Source organism: Physella acuta, unplaced genomic scaffold (assembly GCF_028476545.2).
Source record: "Physella acuta isolate Inbredline_101_S28 unplaced genomic scaffold, ASM2847654v3 ptg001286l, whole genome shotgun sequence".
NCBI lineage: Eukaryota > Metazoa > Mollusca > Gastropoda > Physidae > Physella > Physella acuta.
Genome location: NW_026732801.1, coordinates 5,774 through 29,989, shown reverse-complemented (window position 1 = coordinate 29,989; position 24,216 = coordinate 5,774). Strand labels below are relative to the sequence as shown.

Genomic DNA, 24,216 nt, shown 5'->3' with positions numbered 1-24,216 from the left:
AATAGTCATTGAACCCCCGCACCACACACACACACACACACACACACACACATGATACACACAGATCGTCAAATACTGTCCCATGCTATAAAAGCGTGATACCATTTATGAGCGCGCAAGGATGAACGGGACTAAATTATAAAGTTATTATAGTTATTTTAAGGGGACTGTATAAGGCCTTTTCGAGGGGGTGGGGGGGGGGGATTCAATATAAATGAAACTTTATTTACAAGCGAACCACTATTTTATATGTGCACAATCTTTAGACGGGGGGGAAAACAGCACACATGATAGACCTATGTTTGGGAGAAGAAATCTTAGCATGATGTGCACTTTATTTAACGCGTGTGTTGAAAACTCACTCAGAACTCGTGAGAAACAATTTCTCAAAGCGTAGATTTTTGTTTTTACACTTCTTTTTCATTTATTTTCTTTTTTTTTTATTTTAAAATGAAAGAAACGTAATCAGCTTAAATTATCCGTCAAACAACAAAATATGTAGGCTATCCGAAAAAATAAAATTTTAAACTTAAAAAAAAAAAAAAACTTACCGTAAATCCTCGACTCTCTACCAAAGCAGTTCTAGTTATGTCCGGGTGTTGTATTTGGGATTCAGCCTTGCTTGGCTGTTTCAAGAAAATCAATTACACGTTGTATAATACTATAAGTTGGGGGAGGGGGGTCTGTGGGAGTTGTATGCAGTGTTTCTTCCAGGGGGGGGGGGGGGGCACCTGATATTTTCGAGGGGCGGACTAAGTATTTCGGTAAAAGTATATGTTTTCTATATAAATGTCATTTCGTTCGGAGGGGGGGGGGGTGGCTGTTTCAAGAAATTTAATTACAGGGCATATAATAATTATATAAGCTGGGGTGGAGTCTGTTTAACGTTGTGTAGGCATACTCATGGGCGACGCTATTGCCATGGTGACAACACACTGTGTCACAATCCTCTGTCGTTTTAAGCAGTAGCGGAGTTGGGGAGGGGGTAAACTAGTGAGGCAGCCGCCCCTAGGCCCCACTCTTAAAGCGTTCAGAGATTAGAGCGATTGCTCGTATATCAATCCTGTTATCGCCCGTTTTAAAAAAAATATTTTAGTAATCTGATATTTAAATTTTTATGAATAATATATTATCTAATTAAATAAAAAAAAATTATATATTCTGGAACGTATGAACGGAATCGCAGATTTAGAAGTAGGTTACAATTGAGTTACATACGCTGGATCAGGAAGAAGATCCCCAGGGGAAATATATAGTAGACCAGGAAATCGTAAGAGTGACCACAGAAAACTAATCAAGGAACCAGTTTCCAGAAAATCTCAATTAGCCGGGTCATCAGGCAAATTACAATTACAATTCAAATAACATAATACGTATTTGACCAGTAGAGAATTAATGGAGGGGGGGGGGGGGGCAGAGGCGTAGCGACCCTTCCCGGCGCCCGGGGACAAACTTGCGATTTGCACCCCCCCCCTCAAGATTTCGATTGGCACCCCCCCCCCCCCCCTCAAATTTTCGATTTGCACCCCCCTCAAGCTTTCATTTTTATTTTTCCAACCCATTTTGGCGCCCCCTAAAGTCGGCGCCCGGGGACATATGTCCCCCTCCGCCCCCCTCGCTACGCTACTGGGGGGGGGGGTAATGTGTGCGTGTGTAGAAAAGGGGGGGGGGGGGCTACTCAATTCACTGCATAATTTCGCTTGGTCTCCATGTAGGCCAATACAGTTTCGTTGACTTCAGCTATTTAAAGAAATCTTCAGATTGGATATCAAAGCTTCCTGTCAAAACTGTGCAGAAATAAAGAAAGGTTGTGTCTAGGTATAGCTTGAGAGCCCCGTCTAATGATCGTAACGATAACGTCATGTGCAGTGGCGGATTAAGGGGGGTGCTGAAAGGGCTGCAGCTACGGGCCCCCGATTTTTAGGGGCCCCCAAATTTACCATCTAATTGTAACTAGTAAAGGCATAAAAAAAAACCCAAAAAAAAACCCCATCTACATTGGTCAGAATACAATAGGATATCACATTACGTTTTTTCCCCCAAATTTACATACCAGGTACAAGGGGGGTGGAGGCAAAGGGAGGGTGGGGGGGGGGGGGAGGGCTCACTTAATCGACCCATCGCCATCCACCTCAGGTAAAACAATCTCCAGGCGAGTAGTTCTCTTCCCTGCACATAACAACTAGGTGTGAAACTAATGTCTTCCTATAAAATACAGCATTGTTCAAGTTGAGATGGGGAAGGGGGGGGGGGGTAACTCACTAGGCCTAACATCAACCGTGGCCTCAGTTGTAACAATAAACAATGGCGAACTTTGAACTTTAAGTTTTTTTCCAATTTAATTAAACTGTGAACTCTGCCCGACCCGTTAGGGTAATGGAAACTGGAACCTCTTTTGTTGGGCTTGGCATATTGCCCCTCCCCCCCCCCCCACACACACACTTTCGGCATGTCCCCAAACTATATCTTCCTCCCCGAAATCCCCCATTTCGGAATTACATTTGTTGAGTCAGTCATTCTTTTGGATTTATTCGCACGGAGTCTACTCAAGAGTTCAAAATTTTTCTTGATTTCCAACCCTCCACCATTATCCAGGCTTCAGACTTTTCAGATAGACAAAGTAATCCTAAAGGCTCGTTCATCAGACCTATATGTCAAAAAATTGCTTGCTGGAGAAAAAACGACAATTTGCAATTTCAGCAAAGAGCCGGACTTTTAATTAGATTCAACCTTGTTTTTTTTTAAAATTCTATAGAATATGTCTCGTAACTATCCTAGTGGAGCAAAAAAAACGCGCATTATCGGTGAAAAAAAGAAAGATCGAAGCTGAGCTTGCTGAAAAAACTACAAAACTGCTCTCCTTTTTCAAACCAACTTCGAGTACCAAGGAAAATAGTCACGTAGAAAAGGGATCTGCAATTGAATCAGACACCGCCGGGGTAAAAGATGTAGAGCAGGCTCCTACTTTAAAACAATGTGATTTGAAAGATGATACAACAAAACCCCTTGAAGATAGTCATGCTGTATACGACCTTCATTTTTGGCCAGAGCGGGAAAAGATGTCAGAGGCATTTAGAAACTATTGGATTCAACGTGGTACCACACCATGCCAAAACAAAAACGGGGACTTTAAAGAATCGGTCATACAGTTAGAAAGAGAGTCACAACGTCGGTTCTGCACCATTTCTTTATTCACACGTGTCCATGCACGAACAGGAGAAAAATTTGAAAGAAATTGGTTGTGTTATTCCAAAACAAGCGGGTGTGTTTATTGTTTTGTATGTAAGCTGATGTCACCTATAACTAACAAAATGACATCAGGGTTCAAACAATGGAAAAGTGCCCATGAAGTGCTATCTAGGCATGAAAATTCCAAACTACACATTGATTCATTGGCAGCGCTGTGTTCACGAAAATCTACTGGTCAGATTGACATGAAACTTGTTACGCAATATGAAAGTGAAATTCAGTATTGGAGACAAGTACTTCACAGAATCGTGAGTGTGGTACAGTTTCTTTGTATTCGTGGTCTTCCGTTCCGGGGCGGAACTGAAGAGGTTGGTTCTCCAAACAATGGGAATTATCTTGGGTTGCTGGAGCTGTTAAGTCAGTACGATACCTTTCTCGCAGAACATATGCGGATACACGCCAACAAAGGACGTGGACATACATCCTACATATCTTCAACAATATGTGAGGAGATGATTGAACTTATGGGTCAAAAGGTTTTGTCTGTAATTGTAGATGAAGTAAAGACAGCGAAATATTTTTCTATATCTGTAGATTCGACTCCAGATGTTTCACATGTTGATCAACTCACAATCATTATTCGCTATGTACAAGACACCGGACCTATTGAGCGCTTCTTAAAATTTGTACCAATGTTTTCACACACTGGTTCGGAAATAGCTAATTTAATACTAACATTTTTGGAAGAAAATGGAATTGACATAAAAAATTGTCGCGGTCAATCATATGACAACGCGTCCAACATGAGCGGCAAGTATAACGGCGTTCAGGCTAAAATCCGGGAGAAGTGTGACGTAGCATTGTATGTACCGTGCACAGCACATTCACTCAATTTAGTTGGGAACTGCGCAGCTGAGTGCTGCCCCACGTCAGTTGGGTTTTTTAATCTCCTTCAGAGCCTTTACTCTTGGCTTTCTGCATCTACCCATCGTTGGCATATACACAACAAGCACATGAATGGATTGCCTGTTGCTAAAGCTTTGTCGGAAACCAGATGGTCCGCTCGACATGATGCTGTTAAGGCTTTAAATAGAGGGTATAAGGAAAATATATCGGCTTTGGAGGAGTTAGCAGCCGATGAAAATCAACCTCTTAAATGTAGAGCTGAAGCTGAAGGATATCTTAAAAGTTTACAAAAACTAGAAACAGTAATATTATTGGAGGTATGGGATACAATTTTAGAGAGATTGCAAAAAACAAATGTATCTCTTCAAGAAAAAGGTTTATCTCTTAATACAGCAGTTAATTTGTTAAAATCTGTTCTCCTTTTTATTGAAAGTCAACGTAATGAATTCGCTAGCTTCGAATCAAAATGAAAAATTAAATGTGAAGTCAAAGACTACACATATTCCAACAGACGACCACTAAAGAGGAAGCGACAATTTGACGAAAGCAAAGTTTCAGAAATGCAACTTTCTCCTAGAGAAAAATTTAAGACTGAAGTATTCATCTGTGTGATCGACCACCTAACTACAGCTCTACATCATCGCTTAGATTCCTATAAAACTGTTCAAGAAATGTTCGATTTCTTCAGTGACCTGACCAACCTTAGCACTGGTGACATTACAGGAGCAGCTACAAAACTAATCAACAAATATCCCGATGATTTTGAAGAATGTTTTTCGTCGGAGTTGATTCAATTCGCCGAGCTGTTTAAATCAATTCATGGGGGAAAAGAGCAAAACGTCTACAATGATAGCATTGAATTAGAAATGTTGATGTTTTTAAATAGATTCAAGTGCATTCAGAGCTTTTCAAATGTGCACATTGCTCTTCGAATTTATCTGTGTATGATGACGTCTAACTGCAGTGGAGAGCGCTCATTTTCCAAAATGAAAAAGATTAAAAGCGATCTTAGAAGCACTATGGGACAGCAGAGACTTAGTATGCTCTCACTTATGAGCATAGAAAATGACATTGTAAGCTCACTAAATTATACAGAACTAATAGAAGAGTTTGCTATCAGGAAAGCTCGAAAATGTTCCCTATAAAAGTTACTTGGTCTTTAGTTCTAAATAAAAATAACTGTAATAAATGTAAGTATACATAATTTCTTTTGCATTAGTAAATAAATAATTGTCACTTTAAATGCTCTTAAGTCTCAATGTAATTTAACATTACATTTAATGTAACATTTTTTGTATATGCCATGGCTTCTGTTAACATTTAGCTTATTCCATTCAACCTTTATTTTTTGGAAAGGCCTCTGTTTTGTGATGTCATTATATAAACTACATATATATATATATATATATATATATATATATATATATATATATATATATATATATATATATATATAGTTTAGGGGGCCCCGGAAAAAGTTTCAGCCAGGGGCCCCGCAGAAGCTTAATCCGCCCCTGGTCATGTGCAAACCTAGGTTTTAACTGATTAAAAAAAATTCTGTGGGACAATCGGGTATGTGATAAACTGGGGTAAACCTTCGTGAAAGACATACATGGGGCATTGATACAGCTATCGCCTGTATTTCTTCCAGACTTTTTTTCACGGGGGGGGGGGGGGAGGGGGAAGGGCGTAGACTGGTCAAAGTATATATTTTTAATATAAATTCTTTTTTTGTAGGGGGGGGGGGAGGGGCAGAGATCCCCGAAAGAAAGTCTGGCTATCGCCCTTACATAGCAGAGGCATGTATTTGCTGCCCAAGTGTTTCTTTCATACATGTTTATCTTCGTGGCGGAAGGAATGAAACTTTCGGGGGAGGGGAGAGGGTTTGGCACGACTTACAATTTCCGGGGGGGGGGGGTAGCTTAGCTGGTTGAAGTATATATTTTGAATATAAATTATATTTTGTTAAAGAGATAACTGAAAGAAACTCTTTTGCTGCCTGGTGTAGACCCCCCCCCCCCCAAAAAAAATACACAAATTTGAATTATTTGATCCCCTTTACAGAGATTTGATTATCAGCGTGTCACACAGACGTTACATTGGCACTAGAAAGTTTGACCAGTTAAGGATTATACTTCTATTTCTATTTTATTTAAAAACTAAATTCAAAAATATTTTAAAAGTATTCTTCTTGTTATAAATTAAGCTTAAAAATTACCGCAAAACTAGGGACCGTAACTCTCGAACTAATTTTATCCTCTTTTCTCTCAATTCGTTTCAGGCAGTAGATGACAGCGACACAGCCCAGTGCTACCAGGAGAAGTGCCACCACTTTTCGTCTGCGAGTGATAATCCCAAGAGGAATGAACTCTTGTCGAAACATTCTTCGTCATCAATTATTTATAGCATAGTGACGTTAGTGGGATACCATCAGTCTGAAAAAGACGGTATTTGTAAGAATATAATATGAATCTGACGTAAGACTTTAAAAGTGCTATTGTCACTAAGTATCGTAATCGGAAGGTAAATAGGGCTCTAGGGCCCCGCTATTGCCGGTGCCCACTAATATATATATATATATATATATATATATATATATATATATATATATATATATATATATATATATGTGTGTGTGTGTGAGTGTGTGTTTGTGCGTGTGTGTGAATATCCTACCACCCCCCCCCCCTTTTGTTTGGACAAAATCCTGTCTACGCCACTGTACATACATAAATACACGCACGTAGAACTACATGTACCAATGTTTCTTTCAGGCATCTCTACTGCCGCCTTCCCCTTCCCCCCAAGCACATCCACCAACAGCCCACCCGGACGAAATAGAAAAATATATGACTTATACTTACATTGTAAATATATCATTTAAACAGTGTTCTACTCCCCCTTCACCAAAGTGCCCCCGCTTTCCCTATCCCCCCCCCCCCTTCCCACCGCGCTTTCCTCCCTAGAAAAACATGTTCGAAAGAAACCCTTGCATGTACACATACACATAGACTAACACACACACCATATGTGTATATATATATATATATATATATATATATATATATATATATATATATATATATATATATATATATATATATATATGTAGACTATATATAAAGTCTTTATATAAGCTCTATATTTATTGATATCACTACCTACTTCTCTTTGGTCTTTATAGTTGTAAACTTATCCACTATTTTCGAACAATTTTCCGTAATTTCCGATACCTACGACTCTCTGATGACACTTGGCATGCACTTACTGTTATCATTAGACTAGATTCGCTGTGCTGATTAACGCACTGCATTGTTAGCTATTACGTTTGTATGAAGACACTAATGTCTAAAGTGCAATCGTATTTACAACAACAGTCTAATTAACGTAGGTGTTAACTGTTATCACTGAAATGAGATTGTAAGCAACATTGAATGAGGTTCGTTTGAGACGTAAAAAAAAAGTTGGCCAAGCTCTATTTCATTCAATAAATTGTAGACTAATTTTATCGAAGGTATTGTGTACAGATTATATAACACAAGGGGAATGGGATTGTAGGACGGTTGCCAAGAATTGTATTATAGTGTCTTTATCACTTAATAAAAAAAATTGTAATTCGTTTAATGTTGTAAAAATCCTGCTACTTGTTTTCTTTTTAGGCCAAAAGTTACAGGGATTATATGTTCTATATGGTCTGCTAGAAGTATAACGATTTAGGCATTACGTGCGGGGTCGTATATTGATGATGTCACGCTGTTTTGTCGATTTACTACAGCCCTTCCCCCCCCCCCGAACGAAATGGAATCTGAGGTAGATTGTAATGACTGACGAGAAGCCGCGTTGGTTGTTAACAGTCTTTTATTTATGTACAGACGCCATCATGCAAAGAGAGCGGAAGTGGCGAGAGAGAACTATATATAGATAACAACATGTAAGGGACATCACTCAAGATAACAATATAAATATAATACTAATACAGAGAGTGAGTTCCCTTGACCTCACAATTAACTCAATCTATTACAGAATCTATATAAAAAATATATACCTTTACCAGTGTCCGCCCCCTCCCCCCGAAAAATTTAGTCCGCTCCCCCCCCCCCAAATGTGAAGTGACCCCCCCCCCCGGAAAAAAAGTCTGAAAGAAACACTGTTGTAACATCTAGTCACATATTGTCAGAACGCACCCCCACCACACACACACTTTCCGCCCCCCCCCCCCCCCCACCTCGAATCATAATCACATAATAAAATCACACATTTTTAATTACTATTATTCTGTTTTGAAAAAAAGCGGTTTCTTTCTAGTCTTTCTAAAATGTTTGGCTTAGTTTTTTTTTTTAAAAGGGCAAAGGCCAAACTTTGTTCGCTCCCCTCCCTCCTCGTCACTAAAGTTCGACATCTATTCTCCGAGGAGTGTGACGTCATCTATTTACACCCCCCCCCCCCCCCCCAATAACCAGTAACATTAGTAGCTTCTTGTATAATGTTCTACACCGATTCTCTGTAGTTCTCTACTGTTCTGTGGAAGGGGAGAGTAGAGTGAGTGGCGCCAATAGGTAGGATGTCCCCCGGTGGAGTTAATCCAGGGTGTCATGAGTAGGCCTATAATCTATATCCACCAACGATATACATAAACCATAGGCAATTTAGTGTCACCCCCACCTCCCGGATGGTGACCCTGAACCTAATGAGGTAAATAACTATTAAAGTAACTAGAGAAAACAGTCTTTCCATTAAAATTTGCTACTTTTTGTTTTAACACCCCCACCCCCCAGCTTTGACGCTACTGGGTAGGGTGGTGGTTTTCAGATTTGGTATATCATTATTATATCATATGTGTGTTGCTTGTGCTCTATGAAATTAGCTTAATGATGCGAATCTTTTAAATTTATAATAAATGTTAAGCATCTTTTATTCAAAATTTAAATTAGATTTGCTTTATTTATTTTTATCCTAATTTGAAAAGGTAACATATCTTATTACAAACGTCAATCTTTTGTTTTTACCACTTAAGACGATCCGATTTTATCTTCCAAAAATGTCAATACCTTAGGTCCCATATTCTTAAAAATAGCGACCCCAGTATTTGTTTATTTATTTATGTATCAGTAATTGTAATTTATTTAAAGAAAAGAGGCACTTTTATTTTATTCTTTTTAGTGCGTAGGCAAATTTATCATTATTATAGGATAGGTCTTACTAGATTCTTGAACTACTTCTTTATGAATATGACACGATGTTTTTTTGCGTAGGCCTATGTATATTTTTATGCAGAGGCGTAGCTAGGGGGGGGCGGGGGGGGGGGCGGCCGCCCCGGGCGCCGACCCTATGGGGGCGCCAAAAGGGGTGGGAAAAATTTTTTAAAGCTGATTTTATGCTGCAGTTTTGAATTATAAACTGTCTAAGTTAAGAAATATAATGGCTACACGCATTTACATACTGATTTAACTGTTTTCTATCTTGATTTCTTAATGTAAAACATATACTCTTAAGAAACAGTGACCGGCAAAACCGCTTTGAAGCTTTTCCTAGATGGGGGGGGGGGCGCTTTTTCGAGACTTAAAACGGAAGAATTTACACTAGATTGTTGAGTCGATAAACGTTACCACTATTAAAAGAAACCAATTGTATTAAAACGTATTGTACGATTGTTGAACTGTAAAATACGTTAGTGACTTTTATCAAGATGGTGCAGGGGGGCGCTTTTAGGCTAAATAAAATAGCAAAATTACACAGGATTCTGAGTAAACAACCTTTAGCTCTCAGAAAGAAACGAATTGTACTGTGCATTGTATAATTGTGTAACATTTTTTAAAAAAAAGTTAGTTACGTTAAAAACCGCTCTACAAACTTTGTCCAAGATGGTTGTGATGAGTGTGTGTGGGGGTGGGGGGGGGCGCTTTTTTCGCTAACAAAAATCGCAAGTATTTGTACTGGATTGGTGAGTAGATAACTCTCTTAACACTTAGTAAAGAAACCAAGTGTATTAACGCGTAATGTACAATTTCAATAGCCAGTTTTGTTAAAAAAAAAGACGCGACTAGTTCTTTGTAAGATTCTTACGATTCTCTCAACTTCAACGTGAGAGATCAGATACTTTTGATCAGTGTTTCTTCCAGACTTTTTTCTCCGGGGGGGCACTTGAAATCTTCGGGGGGAGGGGGGAGGCGGTAAACTTTCTTCGGGGGGGGGGCGGACACTGTTAAAAGTATATATTTTCTATATATAAATTATATAAATTTCATTTCGTTCGGGGGGGCGTAAAAATTTTTCCGGGGGGCTTCGCCCCCCCGAAAAGATGCCTGGAAGAAACTGTGTGCGAGAAGGCAGGGCAAATCTGCGAAATCCAAGACTACGAGCTGTTAACATCCGTTGGATTCCAGTTTGTTTTCTCTAGCTTGTTTTGTCATACCATCAACCAATCAACGAAATACCCATGTCGTATTCCAATGTGAACAATAAATATTTCTGATAACTTCTTCTTGTATGTCACTTGTGTGTCCTTACTCTAACAAACTTCGAATCCAATATGTACCATATCACAACAGAGATCGTTCAAAACTAGAACATAAAAGGCTGGTCTAAACATATTAGCGTTAGCTACAAACTACCCTCTAACACAGATCAGGCTTATTTTTTTTTACTGACATTACTAATCTTTCGCAAAAAAAGTTAAACGCATCTTAATGGGAATTAAATTGTCGTAAAGTTTTAAGGAATGAAAATCATACAATGTAATTATTAAACCTTGTCCGGACTGTAGCATACACGCTTACACACACGCTTACACACACAAATACACTCTTACCCACACACAAGCTTATATATAAACACACTATCACACACACATAATTATACACACACACACACACACACACACACACACACACATATATATATATATATATATATATATATATATATATATATATATATATATATATATATATATATATATATATATATATATATATAAGCGGGGGGGGGGGCGCCAAATTGAAAGTTCGCCCCGGGCGCCGGGAAGGGTCGCTACGCCTCTGTTTTTATGTAGGCCTTAGGCCCAAGAGCCTCCAGCCTTATTTCGGTTCCGTTTATTTCCGGTCGGAGTTTTTTCTAAACCACGTGTGATCAACAAAAGAGAGTGTGCTGACTGCTGTTGTAGTCAACATTACTCTTTTACTACCGAGTACGGGTAGATTTTGGTTTAGAAAAATCTAGATCCAGACAGGTAGAATCTTGTTAGTTGTGTTTATTTTATTTGGTGTTGTGATCTTATTTTGTTATCATTTAGTTTCATAGACCTAACTCGGCTAACTGATAAAATCCAGAAGTCCCACAAGATAGTTAGTCTCATATAAATTCAATTTTCTTCAAATTATAAAAAAAATAGCATATAATTGTAGAGCTTTAAAAATGCAATCCAACAGTACCAATTTTATTAATTTAGCATAATCGGTTGATTAAATATAATTTTTTTAGTGTCGCAAATAAAATATATATAGAAACGCGACCAAAAACGCAGGTAAAAAGTCAAATTCACTTGTTTTAAAGCTAGTAAGCAAGAAAAGACATGATTCTTTCTTACTATTGAAATCAGTTTGCTTATACCTAGATCTACATTTTTTTACACCAAGGTGAAAGTAAATAGTTTATATAAATTTATAAAATGCCATTTATATAATTTATTGTATGTTTTGTGATGAATTTTCAATTGGAAAATACCGCATTTGGAAGCAGAAAGGTAAATTCTACAGAACAGATGTTGTTTGGAATGTTAGAGATTATAAATCTAGGCCTATATCAAAATGTTTGTTTAATAAAATTCAATTAGAGTCCACCCATTTCTGATGGGTACCTGATATACATTGGGGAAATTAAAGGTAAAAAGTAAAGGCGGCTGTGAATATCGCTGACCACACGGACAATCACTTCATATGCTGAGGTCAAGAAACATGAACTCTACTTCATCTGCCAAATAGATTGCTTTGACTACAAAGGAATCTTAATTAATGTTTACAGGGGCCTAATAAAATTTAGTTATGTTTGTAAAAACATTAGGCCTAAGCTTTAAAAACTTATTTTGGTCAATATCGGAAAAAATAAAAATCTTTTCGACTAAATGGGTTGAAAAAAGCTTTGAATTTGTTTCATTGTTTGTTATTATATCTTGTAGTATTTAGAATTGAAGCTTTCTTTCTTAATTACAAGTTGTATTAATTTCAAACCTTAATGTAATTTCTTTTTAATTCAGTATTAGCCTAAATGTAAGGTAGGCTACAGAATTCAGATATTACCTATGGTTTTGTGATTTTTATATGTTTATAACATTTGTGTTTATGAAATGACCTAATGAAGTTATCAAGCAAACTGTTTTATTATTATTTTAATAGGCCTGCAAGTTATAAGTACAAAATATAGATATCTAATCACTAGATCTAGGTCTAAGTTTAAGAAAAAACTACCAAAAGGGTTTGAAATACTTAAATATAGTACTAAAAGTAGATTCTAGCTATGTTTTGAAAAAAAAATATCTTAAACTGGAGACATTCAATTTAAAAGTCATTATAAAAACTCCACGATCTAGATTTATTTCTAGATCTCTAGAAGGAATACAGATTTAGAGGCTTTCCCATCAGTATCAATGTACTATCTTAGCTATGTGGGAGGTCAGTATGAGTTCACTGGGAAAAAAATCGGATCTGCCGTAGGGGGGTGGGTTTAGTGCGCAAATGCTCCTGACCGATTGCCAAAAGGTATAGAAATTCTAAAGATACATTTTAAAAGAAAAATGGACAGCTGAACTGCAGTTATCAAAATATCTGTGTAAGTAGAAGTATAAATAATCATATTTTACACAAATATAGCTGTCTTTTGCTAAATCTAGCTCAATTTCCACGAAAATCGCATCCGGTCGCAATAATTTTTATATCAGCTTGTCGGCCATTCAACGATCTATCACGTGTAGCAGACGCCAAACAGATTTACCCGTATGGTATTGCGCGAATGCTATTTTTAGCAACAGTGCCGAGACGCGATCGAAAAAAACGAACTAGAAAGTGGCCATAAAAAAGCGGGTCAGGGGAGGTAATTCAACTCGCGTTATGAGACTAGCTACACAAGACTAACAAAAAAAAAACTATTTAAAAAATTTCAAGTAGTGACTTCTGTCTGACTTATGAGTTTCAACTTCTCGACTCTAGTCTTAGGAGGCTTTATTAAATATTATTAATTAATTAGTGGTAATCTATCGTTTTGGGTACGTAAAATCGCCCGCGACTTGTAATGTGAAAACCAGGTGACTCCTTAAATTTTAATAATTATTTCACATTTTGAGGAGGATTTAAAATTTATATTTTTTAAAATACAAAAATGTTTGACAAGAACGCTCTAGAGAAAAGACAAGCAATTTAAAAACATGCATAGTAATTCGAAAAACGAAGTATGACGTCGACACATTTAGCATAGAGTTGAAAATAATCTCACAGTAATATAATGACGTCATTGATTCTGGCGTAAACATTGAATAAAGAGGAAATGTTGTCTAATCTAAGTGGTTTGCGTGAAGAGTTTCTTGCATACAATTCTTCGGGGAGGGGCGAAGCCCCACCCCCCGCGTAAGAACGTCTGAGCCCCTCCCCCTCCCCAACTCAAAAGAAATTTCTTCATCGATACTCTATAATAAAATTACCGCCTAATTAATGTGTCTAATCTAAAAAGTGGTTTTCTCGCAATTTCTTTAATGCAATTCTTCGCGTAGTGGCTAAGCGCGACACCAGTGTTTCTTTCAGACTTTTTCCTCCCCGGAGAGGGGTGGGGTACTTGAAATTTTCGGGGGCGGGGGTAGAATTTTCGGGGAGGGGGCGGACACTGGAAAAAGTATATAATTATATTTTGCTGAATGGGACGGTAGACATGTTTTTTTGGGGGGTGGTGGGGGTGGTGTGTGTGTGGGGGGGGGGGTGGTTTGGTTTTAGTTTAGAGAAAAGAGACAGCACTATCAACCTAGCGCCCGGTGTATCCTTCCTCAACGGGCCATTTTTCTCGTATCGATATATTTAGCCATTGATTTAGGTTTATTATTCATTTATCTATAATATTTGATACAAACATATGACAACATACTCCTATTAAAGCCTTGACAATGAGGTAACGTTTTCGTACATTAATAGCCGCGGGCGATTTTACGTACCCAAAACGATAGATTACCAATTAGTCTTACTAATGACTTAGGTCTTAGCTAGATTCTAGAATAGTCTCTAGAGTCTAGACTGACTAGATTTTATAGAAGTAGATTCTAGATCTATAGATCTAGATCTACATTCTAGATTTCTACAACTAACAAAGATTTCAGTTAAAATTTAAAATTATTAAATTATCAATACTCCAAACTCCAATCCATCATCGACCATCAATCAACAAGAGAGCTAAAATAAATAATTAAAAACAGGTGAATTTTTATACCGGTGTCCAATAATGGAATCTTTAAAAAAAGGGGTGTTCAGCTGCTTCTGGTAACTATTCTGATGCCTATAATATAATACACACATGGCTGACGAATGTCATGATAACCCTGTCCCTAACCTAAACTCTGGTCCTATCATATGCCTAACTCTAATAAGCCCTAATTTTAATTTACTAATTTCGAAACATAATGTTAGTCGAGATTACAACACAACTAACAACCCAACACACCTATATTATAATATTAATATTATGGATGTCGGATGAGTAGGCCTATATTATCGGACACCGGTATCTATAATCATTATGATTTAGAAAGTAAGAATAGGCCTAGGAGATCCAGACTAAAGTAAGTCTAGGACTCTAGTAGTTAGACTACTGTCTAATAATCTAAGTAAAGGCCTAGATCTAGTAATTGCCATGTTAATCTCTTAGGACAAAAAATAGTCTTAAATGTTTAGACTAGTATAATATTGATAGTCTAAGTATAGTAGTATAACTACAGGGCTGATAGGGTAGTATAGAGTCCTAGTAATAGGCTTAAAAATGTTCAGAACAATAGGCCTATTGACTGCATATTTGATTTTAGGCATATGGCTTAAGGTTTATAATAGCTTAGCTAACTTTTAACTTAATTTTGGTAGTTTCATTTTCTCTAATTTCATTTCACAATATTTATTGGAAAAGCAGCTTTTGCTTATTACTACTTGATTTGGGCTCATCCATTTATGATGTCTATTATTAGGCCTAAATATTAAAAGTAGACTCAAGAGTAGACCCCTATAGTGAGAAAATAAGGGGTTTGCTTTTTTGTCAAATTGTAGATATATTATTTTAATGATTTTCTCATTACCAGCCAAAAACTCCTGCAAGGTATTAAACATTGTGTGGAAAAAAGTTTGCCCAGGGCCCTACTTAAAGTATTATTATGCAGTATTTACTGAGGGTTTTTTTTTTTTTTTGTAATGCCATCTAAATTTTACATGCAGAATTTCAGTTTTACGTTTGTTTAAATTGTAAGACTTTGATTTTAAATTCAACATTCATTCATATATTGTCATCATAAATGCCCTTTAGTGGGTATGGTTTGCAGTTTTATGATTTTCACAATTGTGAAATTCAGACAAGTGTCTTGGGTACACTGTTGATATATCCACAGAAAACACTGCTTTTGTTATAAATTGATGACTAGTTATTGTCTACACAAAGTTAAATCCTGATCACTTATCAATTTATCAACATTAATGACGCCAAAAACTGGGGTATTAATAACCAGCTATGTATTTTAAATGTATTGCAAATCATTACCGGACCATTTTCACTTTAGGGCAAAATGAATTTTTGTTCAAACAAATTGCACAACTTCTAAATTTTTTAAGGTTGGTTTTCTTTTTTCAGGTACTATACCTACATATACCTTGTGTTATTTAATCCATCAGTAAGCATATTTTTATTACGCATTATATGTTTTCCCCTTAGAAAAAAAATGAATAGCATGGACAGTATCAAAGAAGGATGGTTCAGTGAATTTAGTCCTCTGTGGCCAGGACAGTCTATGTCCTTGGAGGTTGAGAAAGTGTTGCATCATGAAAAAACAAATTATCAAGATATTTTTGTATTTAAAAGGTAACTTTCATTTTAGTGTAGTTTATTTCTTTCAGTATGACCTAAATTGTTAATTTAAATATGAATGGTATATAGCATGTTTTAATATTTAAATAATGACAAAATACTGACCTGCCTGTGTGTGATATCACCATTAGAAATCTTGACACACCACTTTTTTGTTTGTAATGTTAAGTGTTTAATTTACATTGACCTTTACTCTCTGTATAAATAGCGAAGCTATTGTGGTAAATGTTGCTGTTGTCTCTCAACGACTACTTGTAAAATGATGACATAGCCATTGAGTTACTTGACCCCTGCTCAGCTGATTGTTCAGGTTATTAGGTCAGCTATACAGTTACCACAGAGTTTCCTTATCTTGTGATAACCTAAACTTGCTTAAACTCAACTTACTACAATAGGAGGTGCATAACTTGCAGTGATGATATTCATGTTTTTCTATGTGGGCCTCTTTCTTTATAGTAACATAGTATAACAGCATGTTTTAGAATTAATTAATGTGGGTCTCTATAATAAACTTATTAGGAAAAGTAATGTAAACATTAGATGATGCATCTATCCCCTAAACTCTAGTTATCATAAAATTAAATTGACATGAAATTTTAAAAATGCATTATTCCTATGAAGCTTAAAAATTTTCTTTCCCTAAGTTACTATAGTATTAAAGAAATTACCTTAACTGCTATAATTTAACCATTTATATAGCTTTGCTAGTACATAAAAAAATATCCACTTACTTAGATAAATAGCCCACTCGTTGATAACTCTTGATGTCCCATAATCTCTTGTATTAAATAGCACAGTGAATGTTATACATTCACTAAATGTTATCAGTTATAAACTGTTTTAAATAGTTTTGACATAATGACCAAAAGTATTTTAAATAGGCCAGTTTCAAAGAGTACTAAAGCTTAGATTGATAACTTAAAAGTTTCAGCACCTTTGTCCTGTTTACAGCGTAGGAAAGGTCATCAGTACCAGCCTAGCATGACAACGAAGCTGTTAAATAAATTTTGGTTATACGATAATTTAATGTGGTTGCAGGGTTGCAGTTCCCTAAACTAGATATTATACCATGATGGTGAAATTTCAGATCTGGTAATGGGTTTCGATAATTAATAGAGAGTAGGAAGGGGGCTCTTTAATTCAGCTTTCAGTTGGAAGGAATGTGACTTACCATATTTGTATTTCTTTAAAATGTGATTTTTAAAAAGTACATCAATTTTTATTTGAATGATGATTTTAGAGGGGAAGAAAAAATGTTGTTTTAAAGTAGGATGGGGGCCTGACTTTTTTGTTAGTTTATATAACGGTAATTAAGTAAAAGCTGAAACTGATGTTATTCATGCCAAATAGAATAATTTGTTTCCAAAATACTAATACTTTTGAAATTTCAGTTACTAGTTCATTTTTTGGTTTGTAAAAAGCTTTGAAGCATTTTATTTACATATTATATGTGGATAGAATAAATCCCCCTTTGTTTACATTTGCAGTAAAACTTTTGGAAATGTCCTGGTGTTGGATGGTGTTATTCAATGTACAGAAAAAGATGAATTCTCATACCAGGAAATGTTGGCACACTTGCCATTGTGTTCACATAAAAACCCTAAAAAGGTAATTCCAACAATACATTTTTCAATATCCATATCACAATTTCAATTAAATTTTTTTTGCATGCTACTTGATTTCCTAGGTTATTAAATTTTTCCAACTCCATTGTTCTTTTCTGATTATTATGCTTTGTTCATGGCTAAGTTGTTCTTGAGAATAATATATGTGCCATGGCTACCAAACGATTCATTAAGCTCCTATTGTGCCACAGAGATCTTTAGAATGCATAGTTAATTTTTTTTCTTTTGTTTAGGTATTGATTATTGGCGGTGGTGATGGTGGAGTGGCCAGAGAAGTGTTGAAGCATGAATGTGTTGAAGAGGTTCACATGTGCGAGATAGATCAGGTCAGCTTTATGTTACTGTTAGTTGGCATTAATGTAAATGAACATTTTTATTCTTGTCTGGTCATTTTTTAATGCTTTTTGTTTATGTTGTCTGGCTAACATTGAGATACTCAAGTCCAATGTAACTGTGTTAACAAGGTACACATTATATTTTAAATGTTATAGGAAAGCTTACTGCAAAATCAGTTCCTTCTTCTTCTTTTCTTCTTCTTCGTTCTTAATTATTAGTGTTGAAGGGGATCGAGATTTATCTGCCAGTGCGTTTGAACTCGAGACTTTGTTCAAATTTATCAACCATGAGCTTTTTGCCGACTCGACCACGCCTCCAACACAATTAAGCGTTACGTGTCAACTGGTTTTGCGCCATTGAGGCCATTGACTCCGATTTCAGACTGCTTTTCTTTTTGGATTTGCTTCCATAGCCTTTGTCCAACCAAGAACAAACTACAAGGCAGCAGTTGTTTAATTTTGGAGTTGTCTCTCCTAGAAGAGTTGCTGTCCCCAGCTAACGAGCCTCATCTGCCCGGGGGGTTCTAACTCGAGACTTTTCGGTTTAGCAACCTTGAGCTTTACTGACTCGACCACGCTGACCGCAATATAATCAGTTCCAATATAAACAACTTTTTTTAGTAGTACTTAACCCTATTTCAGATTTCTCAAAACAAAAAGCATTGAATTTATTTTTAGCTTGATTTCTCTGAATTTCTTTGTCAATTACAAGAAATAGATGTGTTAAAACAACATATGAATGAGTGTTTGCACTGAATTGTAAACATGCTCAGAATTATTTCTGTGTGTTACCTAAGCAATTATTTAAGCTGAAAATTTCCTTATCAGCTAGTTTAATTTGATTGTTATACGTCACAACTGTCCTGCTTTGTTTTTGTTTTTCTATTGTAACATTTTCAGGTGTATACGTTTTTGTCCTGGTAATATACATTGAACAGTATGTGGTATTGGTGTACAAACTCATTAATTTAATTTTGTTGGTCGGGTTAAACACAGGGAGTGATTGATGCAAGCAAGAAGTATCTGCCTGGTATGGCTGTCAGTTTTTCTGACCCAAGACTTAACCTCCACATCATGGATGGCTTTGAGTACATGGGTCAACACCAGGGGGAGTTTGATATTATCATCACAGATTCCAGTGACCCTATAGGTTAGTGGTTGGGTTTTTCTCTCATTACAACATATATATTTCTTTGACAGCTATTCTTTTGTAATTAGTTAACCTTTTGGTGTATCTGCAATCAATTATTTATAAAGAAATACTTTTTATGAAGGTCATTTTAAGAAGTAAAATGATTAAACAGCTATACTTAATGAGTAAATAACTTTTAATGCCATGTGTCAGTATAGAAAAATCTGTTTTAGCTCTGACTCTATTTTACCTCTTAAATAGTTATAGATAGTTCAAAGAATGTATCTTATTTTATTTTAAATTTAAAATTCATCCATTATCACTTGCTAAAAATATATCTTACTTATCCACTTTTCCTTAGGACCTGCATCATCCTTATTTCAAAAACAGTACTATGAACTCATGAAAAAAGCATTGAAACCTGGTGGTATTGTTTGCAGTCAAGGTACCTTTGTATTTTCTTTTGTTATTGCTGTTTTTCTTACTATTTTACATTCTTGTATACAGAGTATAGAGTAAGTATTATAATCGTGCACAAAAATCACATGAACTGTTGATAGTTTTCATTGTTTTACACCTCAGTATTTAATCATATATTGAGTGAAGGGGACTGATTTTAATCGGGCAAAATTCTAAGTACAGAATTATCAAAATCTCAGCATTTTACGGGTTGTCGAGTTGGAAATTCTGCAATCTTGTTTGTGTGTCTGTGAATACGATAACTTGGGTGCCATTAAAGCTAGGTTTATGAAATTTCATATATAAGTATTATGTCAAATTTGTTGTTCTGTTTCAACTTTTCAGCAATTTCCTATAACTGGCAGTAGAAGTTATTCTACTTTTGGTTTTTCAAAAGCCTATAGCATTGTTTCTGATAGATTGATGAAATTTCACATATGAGTAAAAGATCTAATTCTCTGTTTTCTATCAAATTTTGAGTAATTTCTGTCATTGGGAAGTAGTACTTTACCCTATTTCAGATTTCTCAAAAACGCATGTGAATTTATTTTTAACGACTCCTTTCTTAATAAAGTACTGATTAATTGCTGATCACTTGGTGCGCAATTGTTTTTTTCTATGAGATTCTATTCTATTTTAAAAAGTTAAGTAGGCCCTATCTAAAAACTGATTAAAAAGCATGTCTATATCCTGATTTGCCATCCCCTGTAGTGATATAAGAATATTCAAGAAAGTTTAGGGGGGGGGGGGGATCACTCCCACTTCATGGTATATAAAGTATTGTAATCATGCAAGAAATAAAAAAATCTTGATTCAGACAAAAAGTTCTAGATTTGTCTCTTGTTTTTCTTCATGCACAATAGCTTGAGTACAGTTTCAGCTAGGTGGATGAAATTTCATTCATAAGTATTAGTATACTCTGGATTCTTTTGAATGATATCTGGTTACCAGAAGTGGTACTTTTCTCAGAAAACTTTCAGAATTTTATATAAAATTTTCAAAAAGCAATATATTCAAAATCTTTTTGCAGCTATGTGTTTTAGATAAACAAGAAATTTTTATCACTAAGTAATTTTTTTATAGCTAGTTCCACTGGAAGTGCCATTCTAACCCGTACTATTTTTTAAGAATATTTGAGCTATGAGAATGTTTAGGGAAGCTCACTTCCTCTTAGTTTGCTTCATGATTCAGTTATTAGTACCAACTAAAGAATTTCTAAAAATGAAAAAATTGTTTATTTTTATCTAGGTGAGTGCATGTGGATTCACATGGAGCTAATAAAAAGTATGCTGGATTTCTGTGTCACCTTGTATCCATCTGTTTCTTATGCTTATACATCCATTCCTACATATCCATGTGGACAAATTGGATTTGTTTTGTGCAGCTTAGATCCAGTAAGTTACTTATTAAAATTTGAAAACAATAATGTTTAAAAGGTTCTTGGGCATCTCTTTCTCTCTCTCTACACCCCCCCTCCCCAAATTGTATTTAAAATGTTATTAGTAAAGTGGGGCAAAATTTGTAAAATTTCTTACAGTTCTTAGAGGTAGGAAATACCTAAACAGTCATACAAATAAATGGGATTCTTTGTTTCTTTTCCTCCAATATTTTCTTCATTACAGGATGTAGACTTTGAAAATCCAGTTCGATCATTTTCTACAGATGAGTTGGATAAACTAGGCATGAAATATTATAATTCTGACATGCACAAGTCATCCTTCAAATTACCAGAATTTGCAAAAAAGGTTAATTTTATTACTGTTTTATTACCATTCAAGTAGAAGTAATATTAATTTAATTTTATATTACTTAATTACATCTGCAAACCTTCAAAGCTCAGTATATTACTTGTTGAGTAATTTAATATAATGACCCTTAGAGTTATATGCAAATGAATTTTATTCCTTTGCTTTTATTTTATCATTGATATCACTTAGGTGTTAGCATTTTGTTTAATCAAATGCTGTGGCCTTTAATTTACAGATGTTTTTCTTTCACATCTTTAGGTATTGAGGTACAAGAGTTCAAGCAATGGGTGTTAATCATTACTATTTTTAGTTTGAGAGTGCTTTCTGTACTGCAACTAAAGCAGACTACTGTTCAGCCATTCCTGCAAATCTAGAATTATCATTATCTATTTAAAAAATTTATTCTTGCTAGTATATCAGATAATATAAGAAGGCTTATATGTGTTAAGCTAGATATTTTTTGGAATGTAATTTTAAAAAATGTGTGAATCCTTTCCGGGGTTTAATGCCATTTTAAAAAGTGTTGAAAACATCACTTGCTGTGTCGCTTGATAGCTTTTCAGTTTGACACTGTTAGTGTCGTTTTTAAAATTCTCTAATTAAATCAGTAGTACTTATTTTAAAATAATAAAAATAACTTCAGCATCTTTCGGCTGGTTGAGATAACACAATTTGATCTGTTTGTTTTTTTTTTAATCGCAATTTAATTATGTTTGCCTTTTTATATTTGTTTCTAATGAAGCTGAAGGAAAAGTGGCATTAGCATACTTATGTTCTTAATTTAACAACAAAGTTACTTGTGAAAAAGGGATCTGTAACAAAATTATTATTCTATGCATGTTTTTTTTTTTCATTTTATTAGATAGTCAAATTTAAAGCATATTTTTCTAATCAATAATTTTAGTTGAGAAGCATAATTATACTCCAGTTAATTGTTAAAAAATTTAAATTTTACATTTCTATATATATAATATTAGAAAGGCATTAACTTTATTTGATTTATAACCCATGCATTTATTGGTAAAATGATCTGTAAATAGTGAATAATGTATTAAACATAAAGTTAGGAGGAAAATTAAAAAAAAACAGTAAGCAAAGAATTGGCTGAAAATGTTAATTATCTTTTATTCTACTTGAGGATGTGATGGATTTAAAAACAAAACAAGAACATATCTGGCAGTGTTGTGAAATTTGTGTACATATTTTAATTTGTTGAATTTACAAGAGTCAATTTTGTTTCTTGTTTACTATGTTAATGAGAAGTGGTTCATAAATTCTTTTTTAATTGGTTTTTTACACCTTTTTTAAGGTATCAAATTTGAAATTTGGTTTCATTTACCTTGATTGAAAATTTTAAAACAACTATTTGTTATCACTTTATTTTTTATGTTGAAAATTAACTTTAGCAATTTTTACAATTTTGCATTTATGTTTTTAACTTAATATTCTTTTTATCCAAAATGAAATGGAATTACACTATTTTTACTTCTCATCTGGCATCTAAATTAATTAGTAAATTTTGCTTCCTTGAACAACTATAAACATAGATTTCTAATACTAGCAGATTCTTTTCTCATGTGAACCATGTTTAATTTAATATCAGCTTAATAGAAATACCCAAAATACTACTGAAAAAAAAAACTAAATATATAGCTGGCTAACTTTATTAGTAATTTACAAGTTTTACTATTCCAAACATTTGTATATAACTGTCGTTCTGTTGTTAGTGATGAGTTTCATTTTTTTATTAGCAACTTTAACACTTCATAACTATTTTAAATGTCAGTAATTTATTAATTATGAAGAAATTTTGTTTTGGATTGGGTATTATAAAGTTATCTTAAAAACCTGTAAAAAAAATACAAGACTGAGTAAATTTCAGTTGAAGTTTAAATTTACAATTATTAATACAATGATTATCTGTATTTTAATGTGCTTAATTTGGCCTAAACAGAGTTGGATTGTTTGAAAAACTACAAATGTATACAAATACTACTACAGGTGTAGAATGTATGTTATTACTTTTTTTTGTAACAAATTCTGGTGCATTTTAATCCATTTACATCCTGATTCTAGTCACATGCCTTCCTCCATTCTTTACGATTGGGGGGCTGCATGGAGCAGTCTTTACTTCTTAAAATACCAAAAATAGTGCACACATGTCCTGAATGATTTTTTTTTGTGTTGATGTTATTTTAAAAAGTATTCATCAAATTTAGGTGTTCATTAATATTGTTTTGCTTCCACTTTTTTTTTAATTACCTAATAACCAGACCTTACCCATGTCAATTACAAATTGACACTTAATTCTCATTAATTTAACCCTAACCATAAGGTCATGCTAGGGTAAGAAAATTATTTTGAGTGATTACACTCTACCATTCTTCATTCAGCTTAACATTCTCAAGACTGTTTAGGCTAACTATAAATAAAATGTAATTTATTTTGTACTATCATTTATAATTCTTGTAATATGGTGGGTTTTTCACTTTGGCTGGTAACTGTATACTATTTATTTTCAAGAGGAGGGTAATCACATTTGGTAAGGGGGAGGAAAGCCCCCCCTCAAAGCTCTATTCACATTGACAGCTTTACAGTTGACTAACTAATTCTTCAAGTATGTATTTTTATCTCAAAAGCTTTGTGGATATCATTAGTAAAACGGCCAGATCTGGTGTAAAAAAATATTTCATTAAGAAGGAATTCATTAAATTTTATAATACATGTAC

General features: G+C 34.8%; 2 protein-coding genes across 4 annotated transcripts in view; one reads left to right on the top strand and one right to left on the bottom strand.

The window, feature by feature from the left end:
• Positions 1-16,993, bottom strand: part of LOC131958048 (ceramide-1-phosphate transfer protein-like) — a 21,275-nt gene extending 4,282 nt beyond the window's left edge. The window contains exons 1-3 of one of the 2 annotated variants that reach the window (XM_059322939.1): positions 16,920-16,993; positions 6,314-6,530; positions 552-626 (exon numbers count right to left, since the gene is read on the bottom strand). In XM_059322939.1, coding sequence (XP_059178922.1) covers positions 552-626; positions 6,314-6,478 — 240 coding nt within the window. In that variant the 5' untranslated portion in view covers positions 6,479-6,530; positions 16,920-16,993. Of the gene's footprint in view, positions 1-551; positions 627-6,313; positions 6,531-7,260; positions 7,329-16,919 lie in introns of those variants that run through there. The other variant, XM_059322940.1, reaches the window with a different exon arrangement.
• LOC131958049 (spermidine synthase-like) lies at positions 11,218-24,216 on the top strand. Of its 2 annotated transcripts, none has more exons than XM_059322942.1 (9): positions 11,218-11,323; positions 16,036-16,182; positions 17,676-17,796; positions 18,047-18,139; positions 19,145-19,298; positions 19,642-19,725; positions 20,988-21,133; positions 21,362-21,484; positions 21,746-24,216. In XM_059322942.1, exons 2-9 carry the CDS (start codon positions 16,043-16,045, stop codon positions 21,779-21,781), a joined length of 897 nt encoding a protein of 298 aa, XP_059178925.1. In that variant the 5' UTR covers positions 11,218-11,323; positions 16,036-16,042; the 3' UTR covers positions 21,782-24,216. The 2 variants fall into 2 exon arrangements, with proteins under 2 accessions (XP_059178925.1, XP_059178924.1); XM_059322941.1 differs by having other exon boundaries at positions 11,226-11,333.

What these genes read in the sequence shown, in the direction of transcription:
- LOC131958049 (XM_059322942.1), top strand. Translation starts at nt 16,043, where the DNA reads ATGAATAGCATGGACAGTATCAAAGAAGGATGGTTCAGTGAATTTAGT. An exon ending in GATATTTTTGTATTTAAAAG is followed by an intron (nt 16,183 to 17,675) that starts GTAACTTTCATT and finishes TTACATTTGCAG; the next exon opens with TAAAACTTTTGGAAATGTCC. An exon ending in AGATTCCAGTGACCCTATAG is followed by an intron (nt 19,299 to 19,641) that starts GTTAGTGGTTGG and finishes ACTTTTCCTTAG; the next exon opens with GACCTGCATCATCCTTATTT.